The sequence below is a fragment of the Gekko japonicus genome, unplaced genomic scaffold (genome assembly GCF_001447785.1).
Source record: "Gekko japonicus isolate JY-2015 unplaced genomic scaffold, Gekko_japonicus_V1.1 scaffold1565, whole genome shotgun sequence".
Lineage (NCBI taxonomy): Eukaryota > Metazoa > Chordata > Lepidosauria > Squamata > Gekkonidae > Gekko > Gekko japonicus.
Genome location: NW_015163650.1, coordinates 227,279 through 244,029, shown reverse-complemented (window position 1 = coordinate 244,029; position 16,751 = coordinate 227,279). Strand labels below are relative to the sequence as shown.

The following is a 16,751-nucleotide window of genomic DNA, read 5'->3' as shown; positions in this document are numbered from 1 at the left end:
TTTCATGGTCATTGTCAGGAATGAAACTCAAAGCCAAGAATGTACAGATACAGAAAGTTCAACAAAAAGGGTTAGCCAATGAACACAATTCGTGCTCAACAGGAATTCGAGCGGGAGAAGACCAAGGCAGGAGACAGCATTCAGCCATTTGGTTCACACCAGCCAGATTGGGAATGGCCCTAACAATAGTTCTCACAGTCTTATCAACTACAAAGGCAGCAAAACATTCCAAAGTCAAAACAAATGGCAAAATACACTAGGAGGATGGGAACAGAGAAATGACGGCTAGTCCCCCCCCCATCATACAGCAGGCAGGTTACACAGAGCATACCCAGAATACAAATGGCAGTTTACTGACATAACTACTGACAGCTATTTTTTTTAAAAAAAATCTGTATGGTTTGCATGCATCAAATTTAAAAATGTACTTTCATCAATATATCAAAATTAAGAAAGGGTAGATAGCATATTGACACAGAAACAATCTGCTTTTCAAAATAAAATGGACAAATGTCCTTACGTTTGACTACAGCAAGACTTGGAGCGAGCCTTTGTTAACTATGTGATTCAGGTTTGTGATTATTAGCATACATCTGGCAATTGGCCACCTTTATGCTGTAACTCAGTGGGAATGTGATCTTAAATATTGCAGTTAAGTTTGGACAACTAACAACTATGATTTCATTTATGCAGGTCAAGTTAATGGAATTTCAAAGAGGTTTAGATTCCATAAATCACTATCAACAGTGTGTTTCGTTTTGGACTTCTCATTTAGTTAAATGGAAATATAAAATGCTGAAAACTGAAATTGTTATCTTCCTGAATCCTGCTCCCCCCATATCTTTACCTAAAAATAAAAACATGCTATTATTTACTTCACATATTTCATTTGAAACTTTATGAGCACCATGCATTAATTAATCTCGGGTCATTTGTGATCACCTCTATTTTTCACTGATCATTTGTTTCACTCAGACAAGTATCAGTTTATTTCACATACCAACCACATTAATGTTTTACACAGATTATGTACTGATGTATCTGAGAGGCATGAAAAGCAGAGAGAGAAAAAAGCTTCCCTCCCAAATAACTATGGGAGAGACTGTCGATTGTCATGCTAGGCTGTTGCTTTCGTGTCCAGTGTGTGTGTCTTCAAGAAGCTTCTGGCTAGCTACAGTTGGGGGAAAAGGATTCTGAGCTATGTGATCTGTGGCCTAATCCAGCATAATTTTTATTATTATATTCCTAAATGGATCTGACAGGTTGCTGTTGGGGTCATGAAACAGGTTTCAGAGCCCGAACTGTTTCCCCATTAACTTGGATTATTGTTGAGACCCACATTATAGTTAGCCATTATCAAATATAAATTAGAAGGCATAAAATATTAATGTTACCTGATAAAACAACTTCAACTAGGTCACCTTCCTGGATATCAGTAGCTGACTTTACAAGCTGGAGAATATTTTCAGTAGCAGAGTCATGTCGAAAAAGTAGGATCTTATCATACAGTCCGTAGAAACCACACTCAGGAAACTGAAAATAGATAATTTTAAGAATTTGGTTAATTATAATACAACATATAAATCTTCAATTTTTTTACTTCAAATCCTGTCCAAAATGAGTAAGCAAATGTTATTTGATTACTGTTAAGAAATGAAAATTGTAACAACAAGGACCCTTTTTGTACATTAATAGATATAATTTGTAAACTGATTTATAGATATGAAGCTCAGTTTGGCAAACACAGATATACTAATATGGTAGACATTAAAAATGTGATTATTCACACTGAAACCTTTCTAAGATGAGAATTCATGTGGTGTGGTTTCTGTGGTTTGGGGGGCTGAACAATTCATTTATAATCATCAAAACAGAAATAGATCTAGTTCATTTATTTATTATTTAAAGATTATATTTCTTTACATAGTAAACTAAACAATGGACAATTAGTTTCAACTAACATAAGTAATGAGAAAATAAAAACCAGAGTAATGTAGCAGATTATATATGTATAAACAATAGAGATGTACATCAGAGGGTTGCATTTTACAATTGGTTGGATGGGTTTTCTGCTAATGGTGGTGTTTCCACCATGGAGTCATCTCCCAATGCAAAGCAAATGACAGCAGAAGAAAACACCACTATTAGTGGAAAAGTTCCAAAGAATTCAGGCCAACAGAATGCTTCCATTCCAATTCAAGGTGCTGGTTGTAACCTATAATGCCCTACATGGTTTGGGACCATAATAACTGTTGGAGCACCTCTCCCAAATCCAATCTACCCAGACACTACGCTCAACCTCTGAGGCCTTCTTCCGGGTGCCAACCCCTCGAGAGGCTTTGAGGGTGGCAACTTGGGGGAGGGCCTTTTCAGTGGTGGTGCCCGGTATTTGGAACAACCTCTCTGCTGTAGCTTGCCTGGTGCCAAATTTGCCATCTTTTCCACACCAAGTTAAGGCAGTCCTTTTTGTGGAGGCCTTTAAAAGACTTCTCTGGTCATGGATTGGCCTGATATGATTAGCCAGGTACTCTTCTTTCGGTTGTCTTTTTGGGTTTGTTCTATTTTTTCAAATGTTTTTTCATGTTATCTTAAATTATTTTTTAAATCTTATTATTTTATCTGTTGTATTTTATTGTTTTCATACTTGTAAACAGCCTAGAGAGCTTTGGCTACAGGCAGTATACATATAAAATAATAATAATAATAACTGTGTTTTCTGATTTTTTTATAATAAACTTAGATTTCCATAGTTCAAAAATGATTTTTTTTGTTCAAAAATGATTTTTTTTGTTCAAAAATGAATTTGCATACGCAAATCAAATTCTGCAGTCAGTCTTGCATATTACAATCAATAACAGAAAACACTTTTGAGAGTTTGCAATTACAGGTGTGGTTTTTGCTATGCAATGTAAGTTTACATGTATAGTTCAGCAGTTTCTGAAATACACACCATATTTATTTAACTTATTTATAGCCTCCTTTTCTCACTATGACTCAAGGTGGATTACAGAGTGCAGAAAGAGCACAAAAATATAATGATAGAATATAGATCATCAAATGAACAATGCAACTAGGAGTACAAAACTGAACCACAATGCAAACAACAACAGACAGCATAAGACATCAATTTTGCACAATAGGATTAGTAATTCAAAATTAAATGACAATGTGAACAGCAAGCTGCCCAGGCCAACATACTGTAAGCAATGAATGGACGGCTGTGATCTACTTTTGCCAAGTCACCACCTTTGTAGGCAACTCACCATATGTTACTTCAGTGTTACATTTTTGGGAAGTACTGAATTTTTTGTGTGCGAACAGTTCCCTTTCGCCTCATCCATATTGCCAAAGTCATTTGTGGGATTGAACAACTAGATGATGAAGAACTCAAGAACAGATAAGGTGTTACTGCAAATTGAACTCTGTGGGTGTGAAACGGATGGGAATGCTGTAATAGTTTGATCAATACCTACCCATTATTTTTTCCGCTTTCCCACTGAAAACTGAAAATAATTTCACATCCTATAACACACTGGAAACATACTAATACTACAGACTTCATATGACTTTGGCAATAAAATAAAATGGTATAATTCTTATGCATTCCAAATATTACTCAAAATGTAGACCAGTTACAAGCTGGTGTTATTCCAACTGCACCAGGCAAGGCAACTGTCCCGTGTCACCCTGACCTAGCCACAGTAATCCATGCAACGGTCACCTCCAGACTGGAATACTGAAACTTGCTTTATGCTGGCCTGCCCTTGAGACTGAGCCGGAAACTCCAACTGGTTCAGAATGTAGTGGCACAGGTCCTGTCAGGAACACCACAGACCGCACATATTCAGGCTGTGCTGTGCCAGCTGCACTGGCTGCCAGTGGAGTATCAAGTCAGGTTCAAGGTTTCAGTACTGACCTTTAAAGCCATGAGTGGTCTGGGACCCACGTATCTATGGGACTGCCTCCTCTGGTATGTCCCCTGAAGAGCTTTACGCTCTACTGAGAACAACTTACTGGTGATCCCTAGTCCTAAAGACGTCCAGCTGTCCCTGACCAGAGTCAGGGATTTTTCAGCCCTGGCTCCTACCTGGTGGAACTCTCTGCCAAGTAACATCCATGCCTGCGGGACCTTATGCAGTTCCACAGGGCACGTAAGGCAGAGATGTTCCACAAGGCCTTTGCTTGAGGACAGCAACACGTACCATCTCACCTGGCACTCCCTCCCCCTCCCCCCCACTCTGCTTTTTTGCTTATTACAAGACAGTAATGCATACTGTATGTTTACAGTATTTTGGAGCCATTCTGATGTTATTTTAATGGATTTTAACTCCTGGATTTTAAATTGTATAGTTTTTTAGTTACCCACCCTGAGCTCTGTGAATTCAGAAAAGTGTGGTATATAAATCCAAATTATAAATAAATAAATAAACCATAAAATATCAGTAGATTATTGACAGGTACATTAGAATTCACTGAAAGTCTTTTACAATGCATTTGAAATTGTTTACCAAGTTGTACAGGTCTTTGCCCACCCAAGCCAGTTCAGGAATGGGAGGGAATCCTGTACTTTTTCAGTACAGTAAATAACAAACCATGAGATGGTCTATACCCCCTCAGGTTTTCAGAACAATATGCCACCAGAACCTCTTTTCATTAGTCCCTGCCTTTCCTAAGGTAGAGATTCCAAACCCTTAGTTGGCATCTGGGACAAAACACATTAGCAACTCAATGTAGAGATGCAGACTTTTACTCTCCAATGGTAGCGTATATGGTGAGCGTTTAGGCCACAGGATTTAGATTTAGAATTCAGGTACAACATCAGAAACCATTTAACAATCAGAAGGATCTTTATTCAGTACAGAGATTAGCATAGACTACCAGAGATTACAAAATAACAAAGGCTAGGGAAATTTGCCTTAACTACACTTTAAAGATATTCATAGTTACCAATGAAGTGTCCATATTCCAAGAGTGTCCAAGGTATACAGTCCAATTAGACACCAAGGGATTTTGAAGAGAAATCCCATCCTTGCACCCATGTGCTCCAGTTCACAAAGCAACTCTTTGTCTCTCACGAGGCAGCATTTCCAGGTGCAATAAAACAGGCAGCAAGAGGAAGAAGGAAGAGCTTAAGCAAGAGAGCAGCTAGAGCGAGCAAGAGCAGACCTAAGAGTTAAGCAAAAGAGCTAAGAGGGACCAAAACAATTAAAGCCCAATCTAATCGCAATCAGCTGTGGCCATCAGCCAATCATGAGTGGACAGGAGTGTGTGGCCAATTGTTGGTTGCCATAGCTGCAACACAGGAATGGCTAGAAGTTTGGAGGCCCCTCCTGCAGTCAGGTGACCCAAACTCCAGCTACTTCATTGTCTACGTGATGATTCGCATGTGAGCCAGAAAGTGGTGCCATGAGGTTTGGCTTTTGGCATGGAAGTGTGAAAGAATGTGGGTTTATGGCATGGCTATTGAGGCCATGTGGCCCTCACCATTTGGCTTGCAACAGGAAACAAGACACAGCATGTTATCAAAAAGACATCACAGGAGAAGGCATGTGGATATAGAAAGCAGAAAGCAATTTTTCTATACACAAGTAAACACGAAGAAGTGTTCTACTGAGTGCTGCATCACAGTAAATACAAGTTGGTTCAATCAGTAAACTTGAACATTGCTGCTACTTTGGATGCAATCATCTACAGAATAGCTACTATTTAAATGTGTCATAAAATTACAACAAAAGTCTCAGGCAGCTAAAATCATTCCTCTTTGTGAGATTCTTTATTATTTATTTATTTATTATATTTATAACCCACCTTTGTCACAGGGACTCAAGGCAGATTACACATAGTGAGTCAGTACAATCAACAAAATAGGACATTTAATAAATAACACATTGGGATTATAGAAGTTTGGAACCAACCAGAAAGAACTGAAGCATAAGTATTAACACAACACATTAAGCCATGCCAAAATTACATAATAGGATCCTACTTCCACTATTACCTGTGCAGAAAGGCCCTCTCAAATAATTCAATTTTGCATAGCTTGCAGAAAGCCAGGAGAGAGAATTCTTGAAGGCCATTCCATAAGAGGGGAGCCATAACAGAGAAAGCATGTGTATGAACAATTTGATTTTGCTCATTTGCAAGATGGCACCTGCAGATAAGTGAAGCTGTCATGGTGGAGCATAAGGGAAGAGGAACCAAAGCCATGAAGGGCTTTGTATGTGATGATAGCCAATGCCTTAAATTGAGCCCAATAACAAATGGGCAGCCAATGCAGTGTTTACAGAATGGTACTGATATGCATGCTTCATCTAGTACCCAATAATAGCTGAGGTGCAGCATTTTGCACCAGCTGGAGCTTGTGAGGTGATTTTGAGGGGAGACCAATGTAGAGTACATTACAATAGTCTAGTCTTGATGTTACTGTGGCATGGATCCAGGTGGCCATATCAACCATATCAAGATAAAGGGCCATTTTATGGGATAGGCTGAGTTGGAAGAAAGCCTTCACAAATAATAAAGTTGGATCCAGTATGGCCCCCAGACTTTTAACTGAGTCAACAAGGGTCAGTTGAACATCAAAAGTGGGGAGAACAATGTCCTTCAAGACCTCCAGCTTCCCAATCAGCATCCTGTGTTTTCAGGGTTTAGTTTCAATTTGTTCACTTTTAGCCAGTTAACCACAGCAGCCAGGAGCTCTACCATATCACCAAGAGATTTGGATAACAACATATAGAGCTGGTACTGAAGGGCTTTACTTAGAGACTGAAAAGCATGGGGGATAGAATAGCACCCTGTGGAACACCACTAGACAGGTCCCACACTGGTGACAACTGATTACCAATAGCAATCCTTAGAGTCCTATCAGTGTTGAATTATTTGAACCAGTTCAAGGCACATCCCCTGATACCTACTTGTCTCCAAGCATCTCAACAAGATGGCATGATCTACTGTATCAAAGGCTGCAAAAAACATCCTATAAGAACAACAGGGAGGTATGGTTTTTGTTTACACTTAAGAGAGGTCATCAACTAAAGCTAGAAGTGCCGTGTTTGTCTTACAGCCTGACCTGAAGCCCAAATGAAAAAGGTCTAGATCAGATGAATTATACAAGAAGACCTGGAGTCAGTCCACTACTGCTGTCTCAATCACTTTGCCTAGAAAAGGTAGACTAGAGACCAGGCAATAATTTGCCACATCATTTTTCTATAGAGACACTTAAAAAAAAAGTGCAGATGGTTAATGCTCCTTTGAGTGGCTGGAAGAAGATGCCCTGAGTTAGTGACAGATTTATAATAGATATTGAGGGCTTGTTGATGTGGCCCTGATTTTAGCAGCCAGGATGGGCAAGAGTCCAGGGTAAAAGTAGTGGTCATAGATCCCAAAATCTAGTCAACATCCATCACAGAAACTGTGTTAAAATGATCTATAAATAGGCCAGGCAATGCATAATGCTTTTCTTCTGGTACACCTATGTTACAGCTGACATCCAGATCAGCATGTATTCTCAATGTTTTATCAGCAAAAAACTTGGCAAAAGTATCACAGCTACCTTTTTGTGCCTGGGGGAGTAAAGGCCAAGATTTAGGCATCAGTAGATGCCGAACTATCAAACAATTAGGATGGATGTGAACTAGCTGATGCTGTAATAGTAGAGAAAACCTTTCTCTGTTATCATCACTGCCACTTCATAGGTCTTACAATGAGCTCTATAGCATGATCTGTCAGCTTCAGTAAGACTTCTCCCCCAGCACCCTTCTAGATGTCTCCCAACCCTTTTCAGATTACACAGCTCTGTGGTAAACCAGGGGGCTGGGTTTCATTGCAAGGGTGAGAGAGGTCAACAAGAGGCAACCTTGTTGATAGCTTCAAGGAACTTCAAATTTCACACTTCCACTCTGGCCTCAACAGAACACATATTTTGAATCCTAAAATCCCCCAGAGCATGCTGGAATCCTGTGGGATTCATGAGCCTCCATAGGTGGACCATCTTAACTGGGCCCCCTTTCATGCAGGATGAAATTCACCTTGGCTTTAAGTAGGTAGTGGTCAGACCATGATACAGGGTGTATCTCCAGTCCTGAAACCAAACGTTTTAATAAAGGCTCAGTGCAAAAAAATTAAGTCTAGGATGTGACCCCTTTCATGTGTTGGGCTAGTCACTATTTGGGATAGACCCAAGTCAATCTCAGTGAGGTGTCCTCAGAATGAATGTTAAAGTCCCCTTGAACAATCGGTCTAGAAGTCTCCAGCTCCACATCTGACAGTACCGCTGCCAACTCAGAAAGGGTGCTCACTGGGGAACTAGGTGGCCAGTAGACAAGAAGAATGCCTAACATAGTTTTTTCTAAGATGCGCTAGGGGGTGCTGGAGCACAGAATTTTAACAGGCAGCTCAGGAAGTATGGGGCACTTCTTTCGTGGGACCAAAGGATTGGACCCCCTGGTCCAATCTTTTTGAAACTTGGGGGGGGGGTGAGAAGCACCAACAGCTATGCTGCAAATTTGGTACCCCTACCTCAAAAAACAGTCCCCAAGACCCAAATACCCCCAGATCGATTCTCCATTATACTCTATGGAGCCCATTGACTAGAATGGTCCCCATAGGCTACGATGGAGCCGGAAAAAAACCATTTTTTTTGCACATCCCTATTGTGTTTTTCAGTATGATTTTTAAGCTCCCTTGAGTTACAGGGGAAAGTGAGATATAAATATTTGAATAAATAAGTAGTTTGGGCAAGTTGATAACATTTGAGCAACGTCCTGTTTGTTAGGTTAGGCAGGGTTCCGACAGTGATTATTCCTTCTCTGTAATGCTAGTTGTCATATTTCACTAAAAAAATACAAACTAGACTGCAAAAGCCCCCCCCCCCCCAAGTGCTGGTATATTTTCTAAGGCTCAGCATAGGGTGACAGTCCGAGGCCATGTCTACTAATATAGTGGTCTGGGACAGGTAGACCTATTCTCCACAGGCCAGGTCTAACAATATAGTGGAAAGGGAAGGGTAGGCCTATTCTACCAATATAGTGGACAGGCCTACCAATATAGTGGAAAGGGGTAGGTAGATGTGTTCTCCAGAGGAGAAAGGGGTGGGTGAAATTTGACTTGATTCTGTTTTCTCTTATAAGGTATAAATTATTCTCAAAATATAGTTTCAATATAATTTAAAATAATTTATTCTGAGATTTTATTTTTTTTGAGCCCCCGGAGGGGATTTTTTATTGGTTTTTTAACACTACAAAAAACTACAACAGAAAAAAGGGAGGGGGAAACTACACATACGGGAGAAAGTAAAGTACCCACTACTAACTAAAAACCCAAGAGAGGAGATCCTCCAACTAGCTTTTATACATCCAGTCTTTTCATCTTTTTTCTTTTTATGAACTGTGTCAAACTTTTAAAACTTTTTACCCTCCCAGTTTACATTTAACTGCCTGAGATTTTGACACGGTTATGAATGTAATCTTCTAAAAACTAATTTACATGATAGTCAAATGTAGACTCGCTCACAACTTTAATGCTGCTAGATTTTTTACTCATGAGGTAGAATTTCTGCTCACACCACTGTGGAGCTTAGAGGGAACACTGAAACCTAATCTATCCTTAATCCCTAATATAAGGAACAAACAATCAGTGCCAGTGATAGTTTGCATTGGGAATCTGCAGAAGTTTAAGGACTCACAGTAGGTAACAGCCACGCCACCTTCCCAGCTTGTTATGTAGGTTTAGTGAAGGACCACATAAGCAAGCAGTGTTTTCCAGCCATGTATCTGTTATGCAAGCCAGGTCAATTTATTCTTCCTGCAACATCTCATAGAGGTGTGCAGTTTTGTGCTTCATTGATCTGGTGTTGCACAATCCCTTCCAGTCCAGCTTTCACCCAGGTCATGGGACGGAGACAGCACTGGTCACCCTCACAGATGACCTCTGGAGGCATCTGGATTGGGGTGGATCAGCAGTGCTGTTGCTGTTAGACGTGTCGGCTGCATTCAACACGGTCAACCGTCAGCTACTGATCCACCACCTCGCCGACACTGGAGTCCAGGGACTAGCCTTGCAGTGGCTTGCTTCCCTTCTCCAAGGCTAGGGACAAAGGGTGGCGGTGGGGGAACAGCTGTCCCAAAGGCACCCACTGCAATGTGGAGTGCCTCAAGGGGCAGTGCTATCCCTGATGCTTTTCAACATCTATATGCGCCCTCTTGCCCAGATTGCCTGGAGGCATGAGCTGGGATGTCATCAGTATGTGGATGACACCCAGCTCTATCTGTTATTGGACGGTCAGTTCAACTCCAAACTGGAAGACTGGGCGTTAAAAGCCATGGCTGGTTGGCTTAGGCTGAGCTTTCTGAAATTGAATTCAATGAAGATGGAGGTCCTGTGCCTGAGTCAGAGCGGTTTGAGGGCAGGGATCCTGCTCCCAACCTTCAATGGGGCACCATTGGTGCCAGTGCCGGAGGTTAGGTGGTTGGGAGTGCTCCTAGACACCTCCTTAACAATGGAAGCCCAGGTAGCAGCCACTGCCAATTTAGCCTTCTATCATCTTCGGCTGATTAGGCAGTTGGTTCCTTGAATGCAATGACTTGGCAACAGTGATCCACACAATGGTCACTTCGAGATTGGACTTCTGTAATGCCCTCTACATGGGGCTACCCTTGTCTCAAATCTGGAAGCTGCAGCTGGTGCAAAATGCCGCAGCCAGGCTTTTGATGGGACTCCCTATTTGGGAGCACATCCAGCCTGTGCTAAAGACATTGCACTGGCTACCTACAGCATACCGGATTCATTTCAAGGTGCTGGTTCTTACTTTTAAAACCCTTTATGGCCATGGACCTATATACCTGAGGGACCACCTTTCCCCACATGTACCCCAGAGAGCGCTGTGATCAGGGGCCCAGAATCAGCTGGCCCTCCCAAGTCTTAAGGAGACCAGGCTAACAAGAAACAGGCCAGGGCTTTCTTGGTGGTGGCTTCACTCTGGTGGAATGAGCTTCCAGAAGAGACCAGGACCCTATATGACCTTTTATAGTTCTGCAGGGCCTTTAAAACGGAGCTCTGCCACCAGGCTTTTGGAGCTGCTGCCACTACTAGCAACTGACAGCCTATGGTTGGAGAGCCCTGTTCCCCTGGGAATTTTAACTACAGCCTGAGCTAACTGCCTAAGACAATGTAAGAAAATCAAGGAGCCAACTGCAAGATGAGAGAACTAAGCAACAACAACCACTGTGAAATCATCGCTACTTGCACTTTATTATGTTTCATGGTTTTAGAATTGTGATTTGTATTGATTGATTCTGTTTAATCTTTATTCTATACTATTGTAAATTTTATGCTGTTTTTATGTAAGCTGCCCTGAGCCAACCTTGGCCGGAAAGGCGGGGTAGAAATTTAATAAATCAAATCAATCAAATCAAATCACAATATTAGTGTAGACATGGGGAAAACAGGGGCCCTTGTATCAGCAATTCTTAAAATACTATGGAGGCTAGACAAGCAGCAAATGTCCTTGCTGAAGACTGGCCATCTGTGATAAATCCCACCCCCATACCTACCAGCTCTTATTTGCATTGGAATAGCATATTCCTCAAATATCCTTTTCCAGGTAATAATTTCTCCCAACAGCTACTAATAATCCTCCTCAACACCCTATAATCAACCTTCTAGTGTCTACAGAAAGCCATACAAGAGTCCAAGAGCACAGTTATAATCCCATTAGTTCTTTGGAATTGTCCAGGGTAGCCCCAGCACCCTTATACTTACCTGAGGTGATGAGGAGACTGCCAGCTGGAGTAGCCTGCCTGGTAACAGCCTCCATACAGCAAGAGCTGGTCCCGCCCCTGCTGGTTGACCAAGTAGAACAGTCTAGCCTCCAGGTGGCAGACCTGCCTAAGAGGCCAGAGGCATGCCCAACACAGCAAAGCCAAGAAGGGGAGGAACAGCCACTGCATGGAGTAGCATGGAGTAGCATGGAGTAGTCCTGAGTCTTAATATGCTGGCACCAGCTAGCTGCGGTGGGGGAGTCAGGGGAGTCATTAAGGGAGGAGAGTGAGATTGGAGGTTGACCTGGTCCAGTTGCATACAATTGGCAATAGCTCCAGCCAATCAACTCAGGAGAGTGCAGCAATCTTCGGGGAGAGAGGAAGAAGGAGAAGCAAGCACACCCCACGGAGCCTCTCTCATAAGGGCCAGGGACATGCTAGCCCTCCTGCCAGCTAACCAGCTACAGGGGAGGCCTATAGAAAGAGAGGAGGAAGATGTAGGGTGCTGTTAATTCCTTCCCCTCTCTGATCTGGGCCCTGTCAAGGCCCCACAAGGAGGCTCTGGAGGACATATTGGCCCCACCAAACCCTGGTGGCATGGCAGACACTCACAGGAATAATCTAAAGTATATGTGTTCTGGCTACAACATTCCTTAGTATATTTCCTAATAGACTGATGCATCAACCCCCCAACAAAGACCATTTATCGAGGACACCCATCCATGATTTCCTTGCAACTTTGAAATAAAGCAAGTGTCATAATAATAGACCATTATTTTTATGATATCTTTCCTATACATCATAAACTCATTAAAAGCTACCTACTCCTATAACCAAACATTTTGCACTATATTTCACTTCCAGTGCCATCGTATCACTAAAATATAACTAGAAAACAATATGACATTATGTTGTTTAATAACACATTGATGGCCCTTTTTGTCTACATCAAAACTTGAAATTAATAAAAGTGAAGCAGAAAACTCAGAGAAAATCACAAATAGTTCACTATGTGTGGATTTGAAGTTTTGCATATTATGCTGAAGTTCATCTTTCTATACTAAGAGCTTCATAGAAATTCTGCAATTAATGTTCCTGGGTATCATCAGTATTTTTCAACTACCTGAGATGGCTGGCCAAGATGATAATCTACATTATAGGATGCCTCATTAGGTACATCATTACGGCCATCAAGGTATAGTGGTTACAAGTGTTAACTAAGCTGAACTCCCACTTTGCAGGGGAACCTTTGAACACTGTCTCAGCCTAATCTACCTCACAGAGTTGTTGTGGGGATCAAATGAAAAGGGGTGAATGTTGTAAGCTGCTTCAGGTCCCCACTTGGGAAGAAAAGTGAGGTATGAATGAAAAACTATTAGATGTAGGCCAGCACAAATAACTCTACTTTGAATCCTGGCATAGAATGAAGATTGACTAATTTATAGCTGTAGTTTGTATTTCACTGTTATTTCCCAGAGTTTAAAGTCTTTTGGTGTCTTTGACATTATTTCTCTCAACTTCGGAGGATTATTGTATCAACTAGCTGAAAAAGAAATATCAAAAGCAGACACTAACAAGCAAAGAACTAGGGGTGTGCTCAGAAAGAAAAAGGTCTCTTTTGGGTTTGGGTAAACTTGGGTTTGAGCAAACTTCAGAGGACGGTGGAAGACGGGAAGGCCTGGTCGCGAAGAGTCGGACTCGACTGTGCGACTAAACAACAAAGCCAAACCCAAAAAATATCAGTAATTACCGCCATTTCCAAATCCCAGTATTGGTATTATACTGGGATTCAGGAAATATTCTGCTGGCCATTAGAGCATGTCAGTTTCACCCACTCTCCCTCCCCTTTGCTTCCCCAGCCAGCCTGCAAGCAATATTTGACAAAATCTGGAGCTCTAAATTTAGGACATTTACTGAGATCTGCCTGTCTCTCCATGTCCATCTTTCTCTGTTTTAGGGCTGATTTCGCTACATCCCAACGCATACTCAAAATTGCTGGGGGGGGGGGGTTTTTTTTTTGAGCCAAGAGCATGTAGTTTATTATGAACTGCTCTCAGCCATTTGGATTGAAAGTTGTCTGAGAGTAACAAGTGGGTTAGTCCCTGTGGGCAGAGTTAGGGCCTTTAGCAGCATATTTTTCTATAAGGTGTTGAATTGTAAGTAATCGAGGTTAAAAGTTCCCAAATTTCTAAAATTACCTGTCAGGAATTTAACATACAGAGTGGCCTTCTTACATGTTATAATTGATTTGTCCAGGATTTTAAAACTATTATATGTGAACCTAAAGGCCAATCCACCACATCTTACAAGAAATCCAAACCCTGGTTTGATGTGGATTGCCAAAAAGCAAGAAAAGAACTTTCTGACCTTTACTATCAGTTTAAGAAATCAAGTGGTGACCAAAGATTTGTAATCCAACAAGAACTCTGGTCACAAAAAAAGGATCCAACAAAAGAAAAGAAAAATACATCAAAGCTTTTGGGCAGAATTAATTCTGGCTGCCAAATAGAAAAACTCTTCCCTTTTTTGGCACTTGGTCACTGATAAGAAACAAAATTTTATCTCCCAGACTGATCCCCCAATACTGCCCTGCAAATTGGTTACTTTTTTTGAGCAAGTGTATAAAGACTCCCCTTCAACCCCAATGGCAACTGACGTCTTTGAGGATTTGCCTCCCTGCCCACCAGTTTCTCAAGAGGAAATTAAATCTTATATTGTTCCATTAAAATCTGCTAAGGCTACAGGGTCTGACAGGCTGCCACCTGAATTTTTAAAAGACAATATTGATTGGTGGGCACCCTTCCTTGCAGCCCTTTTCACTTTTATCGATTCTTCAGGCCTTATCCCCTCAGAGTGGAATACAGCGATAGTGGTCCCCATATTCAAAAAGGGTGCAAGAGAAGAGCCGGCAAATTATTGGCCTATTAGCCTCTTAAATATATGTAGCGAATTACCGTATTTTTTGGACCATAAGACTCACTTTTTCTTCCAAAAAAAGTGGGAGGAAAAGTGAGTGCGTCTTATGGACCGAAGGTTCAGAATATTTTTTTCCCTGTTTTCCTCCTTTAAAAACTAGGTGCGTCTTAAGGTCAGGTACGTCTTATGGTCCGAAAAATACGGTATATATGCTAAATATCTTCTGGTAAAGCTTGAGGATTGGCTGATCCAAAAAAACATGATTGCAACAGAGCAAGCTGGTTTTAGAGAGTTTAGATCCACTTTGCACCACTGCATCAGACTATTTTATTGAAGTCTGCATTTTCCAAGATAATTCTTCATCAACTGTTAGACAGGTATATATAGTCCTACCAAAGAAGACTCTTATCACAAATTCATTTTTTTCTGTAACTAGCATCCCATCTGCCTGACTCTTTCAATTTCATCATAATCTCAGTGCACAAAATAACTGTTATTGTTACATAGTTATTAGCAGGTATCATGCTCTGTACCTTTGACACAATATGGCAGTTTTTTGAATATGTACCCAAATAAGGACATTACTTTTTACCATACTGTTGAAAAAATGTTTAGTATCTTAGTTACTTTACCCACCACCTAATGAATCACTAATCAGTTATATTTTGATCAAATCAAAAGACCAATAAAATCACCAAAAATAAAACTACAAATACTACATCAATTGTTTAAAAGTTGCCACACTATCCACGGGCCAAAAATGTAAGATATGTAGTTCTAGACTATGGAGATAAACGGAAGATTTGTCTCCACTTACCGTGAAGCTTCCTTCTCGGTGGTCCAGAGTGGGGCAGTCCCCCAGACTCCTTACTCCTGGGTAACAGCTCCTCTCCTCCGTAAAGCAGGGCCGGCAGACTCTTTTGGTCACGGAGGGGAGGGGCTTGTGCTCCTGCTTCCCAGTCATACTCCAAGCCTCCGTTCCCCTATACTGAAAGGAACAAGCAACAACCAACTCACCCCCAACAGGGGGTTAAACATGCCCCCAAGAACTGTACTAAGAACAAAAATTTCTCAGGTATGCCATGCAACTGTAATCCCCTCAAACCAACAGTGGGAAAACACCATGTACCCTACACCGCACAGAACTGCCAGTGGCCAACAGCACCCCTGCTGATGGAGGAAGTCGGACCCTAAAATCGGGTGGGTAGGACTGCCCCACTCTGGACCACCGAGAAGGAAGCTTCACGGTAAGTGGAGACAAATCTTCCGTTCTCCGGTGGTCCAGGAGTGGGGCAGTCCTCCAGACTCCTTACTCCTGGGACATAAGACAGCAGTATCCTCCAGGGCGGGTCCATCCACTTCCCCATCTACAGGGCGTGCTGTAAGACCCTTCTGCCAAAAGCCGCATCGGCCGAGGCCAAAGTATCTATTCTATAATGTCTGGTAAATGAGTGTGCGGATTTCCACATGGCTGCTTTACACACCACTTCCAGAGAGGGAAAAGCCCTATAGGCCGCTGACGTGGCCGCCCCCCGTAAGGAGTGGGCTGTGAGGCCCTCGGGTGGTTCTAGACCCTGGGCTGAGTAAGCCAAAGCTATACATCCCCTAACCCATCTGCTAAGGGAGGACGAAGATACCCTTCTGCCCATACAGGACTTTTTGAAGGAAACAAAGAGCGAATCATGAGTTCTAAAGGATTTGGTCCTGTCCAGATAGAAACTAAGCGCCCTTCGTACATCTAGACAGTGTAAGGCTCGTTCCTTCTCATTCTGGGGACTCGGACAGAATGAAGGAAGAACAATGTCCTCAGACCTATGAAAAGTTGAGTTAACTTTCGGTATGAACGCCGGATCAGGACGCAGAACTACCTTATCCTTATGGAAAAGGCATAAATCCTTGTTTATTGACAAAGCTCTCAATTCTGAGACCCTCCTCGCAGAAGTAATACCTACTAAGAAGACCGTTTTAAAGGTCAATTCTTTGATGGGACAGGTAGCCATGGGTTCAAATGGTGCCCCCCCACACAAAGCCCTAACCGTGTTGAGCCTCCAGGTCGGGAGGAATCCCACCACCTGGGGT

The 16,751-nt window shown here is 41.9% G+C and overlaps 1 protein-coding gene across 1 annotated transcript in view; it reads right to left on the bottom strand.

The window, feature by feature from the left end:
• Positions 1-16,751, bottom strand: part of PRKD1 (protein kinase D1) — a 200,013-nt gene that overhangs the window by 78,745 nt on the left and 104,517 nt on the right. The window contains exon 2 of the mRNA XM_015407677.1: positions 1,395-1,533. Coding sequence (XP_015263163.1) covers positions 1,395-1,533 — 139 coding nt within the window. The remainder of the gene's footprint in view (positions 1-1,394; positions 1,534-16,751) is intronic.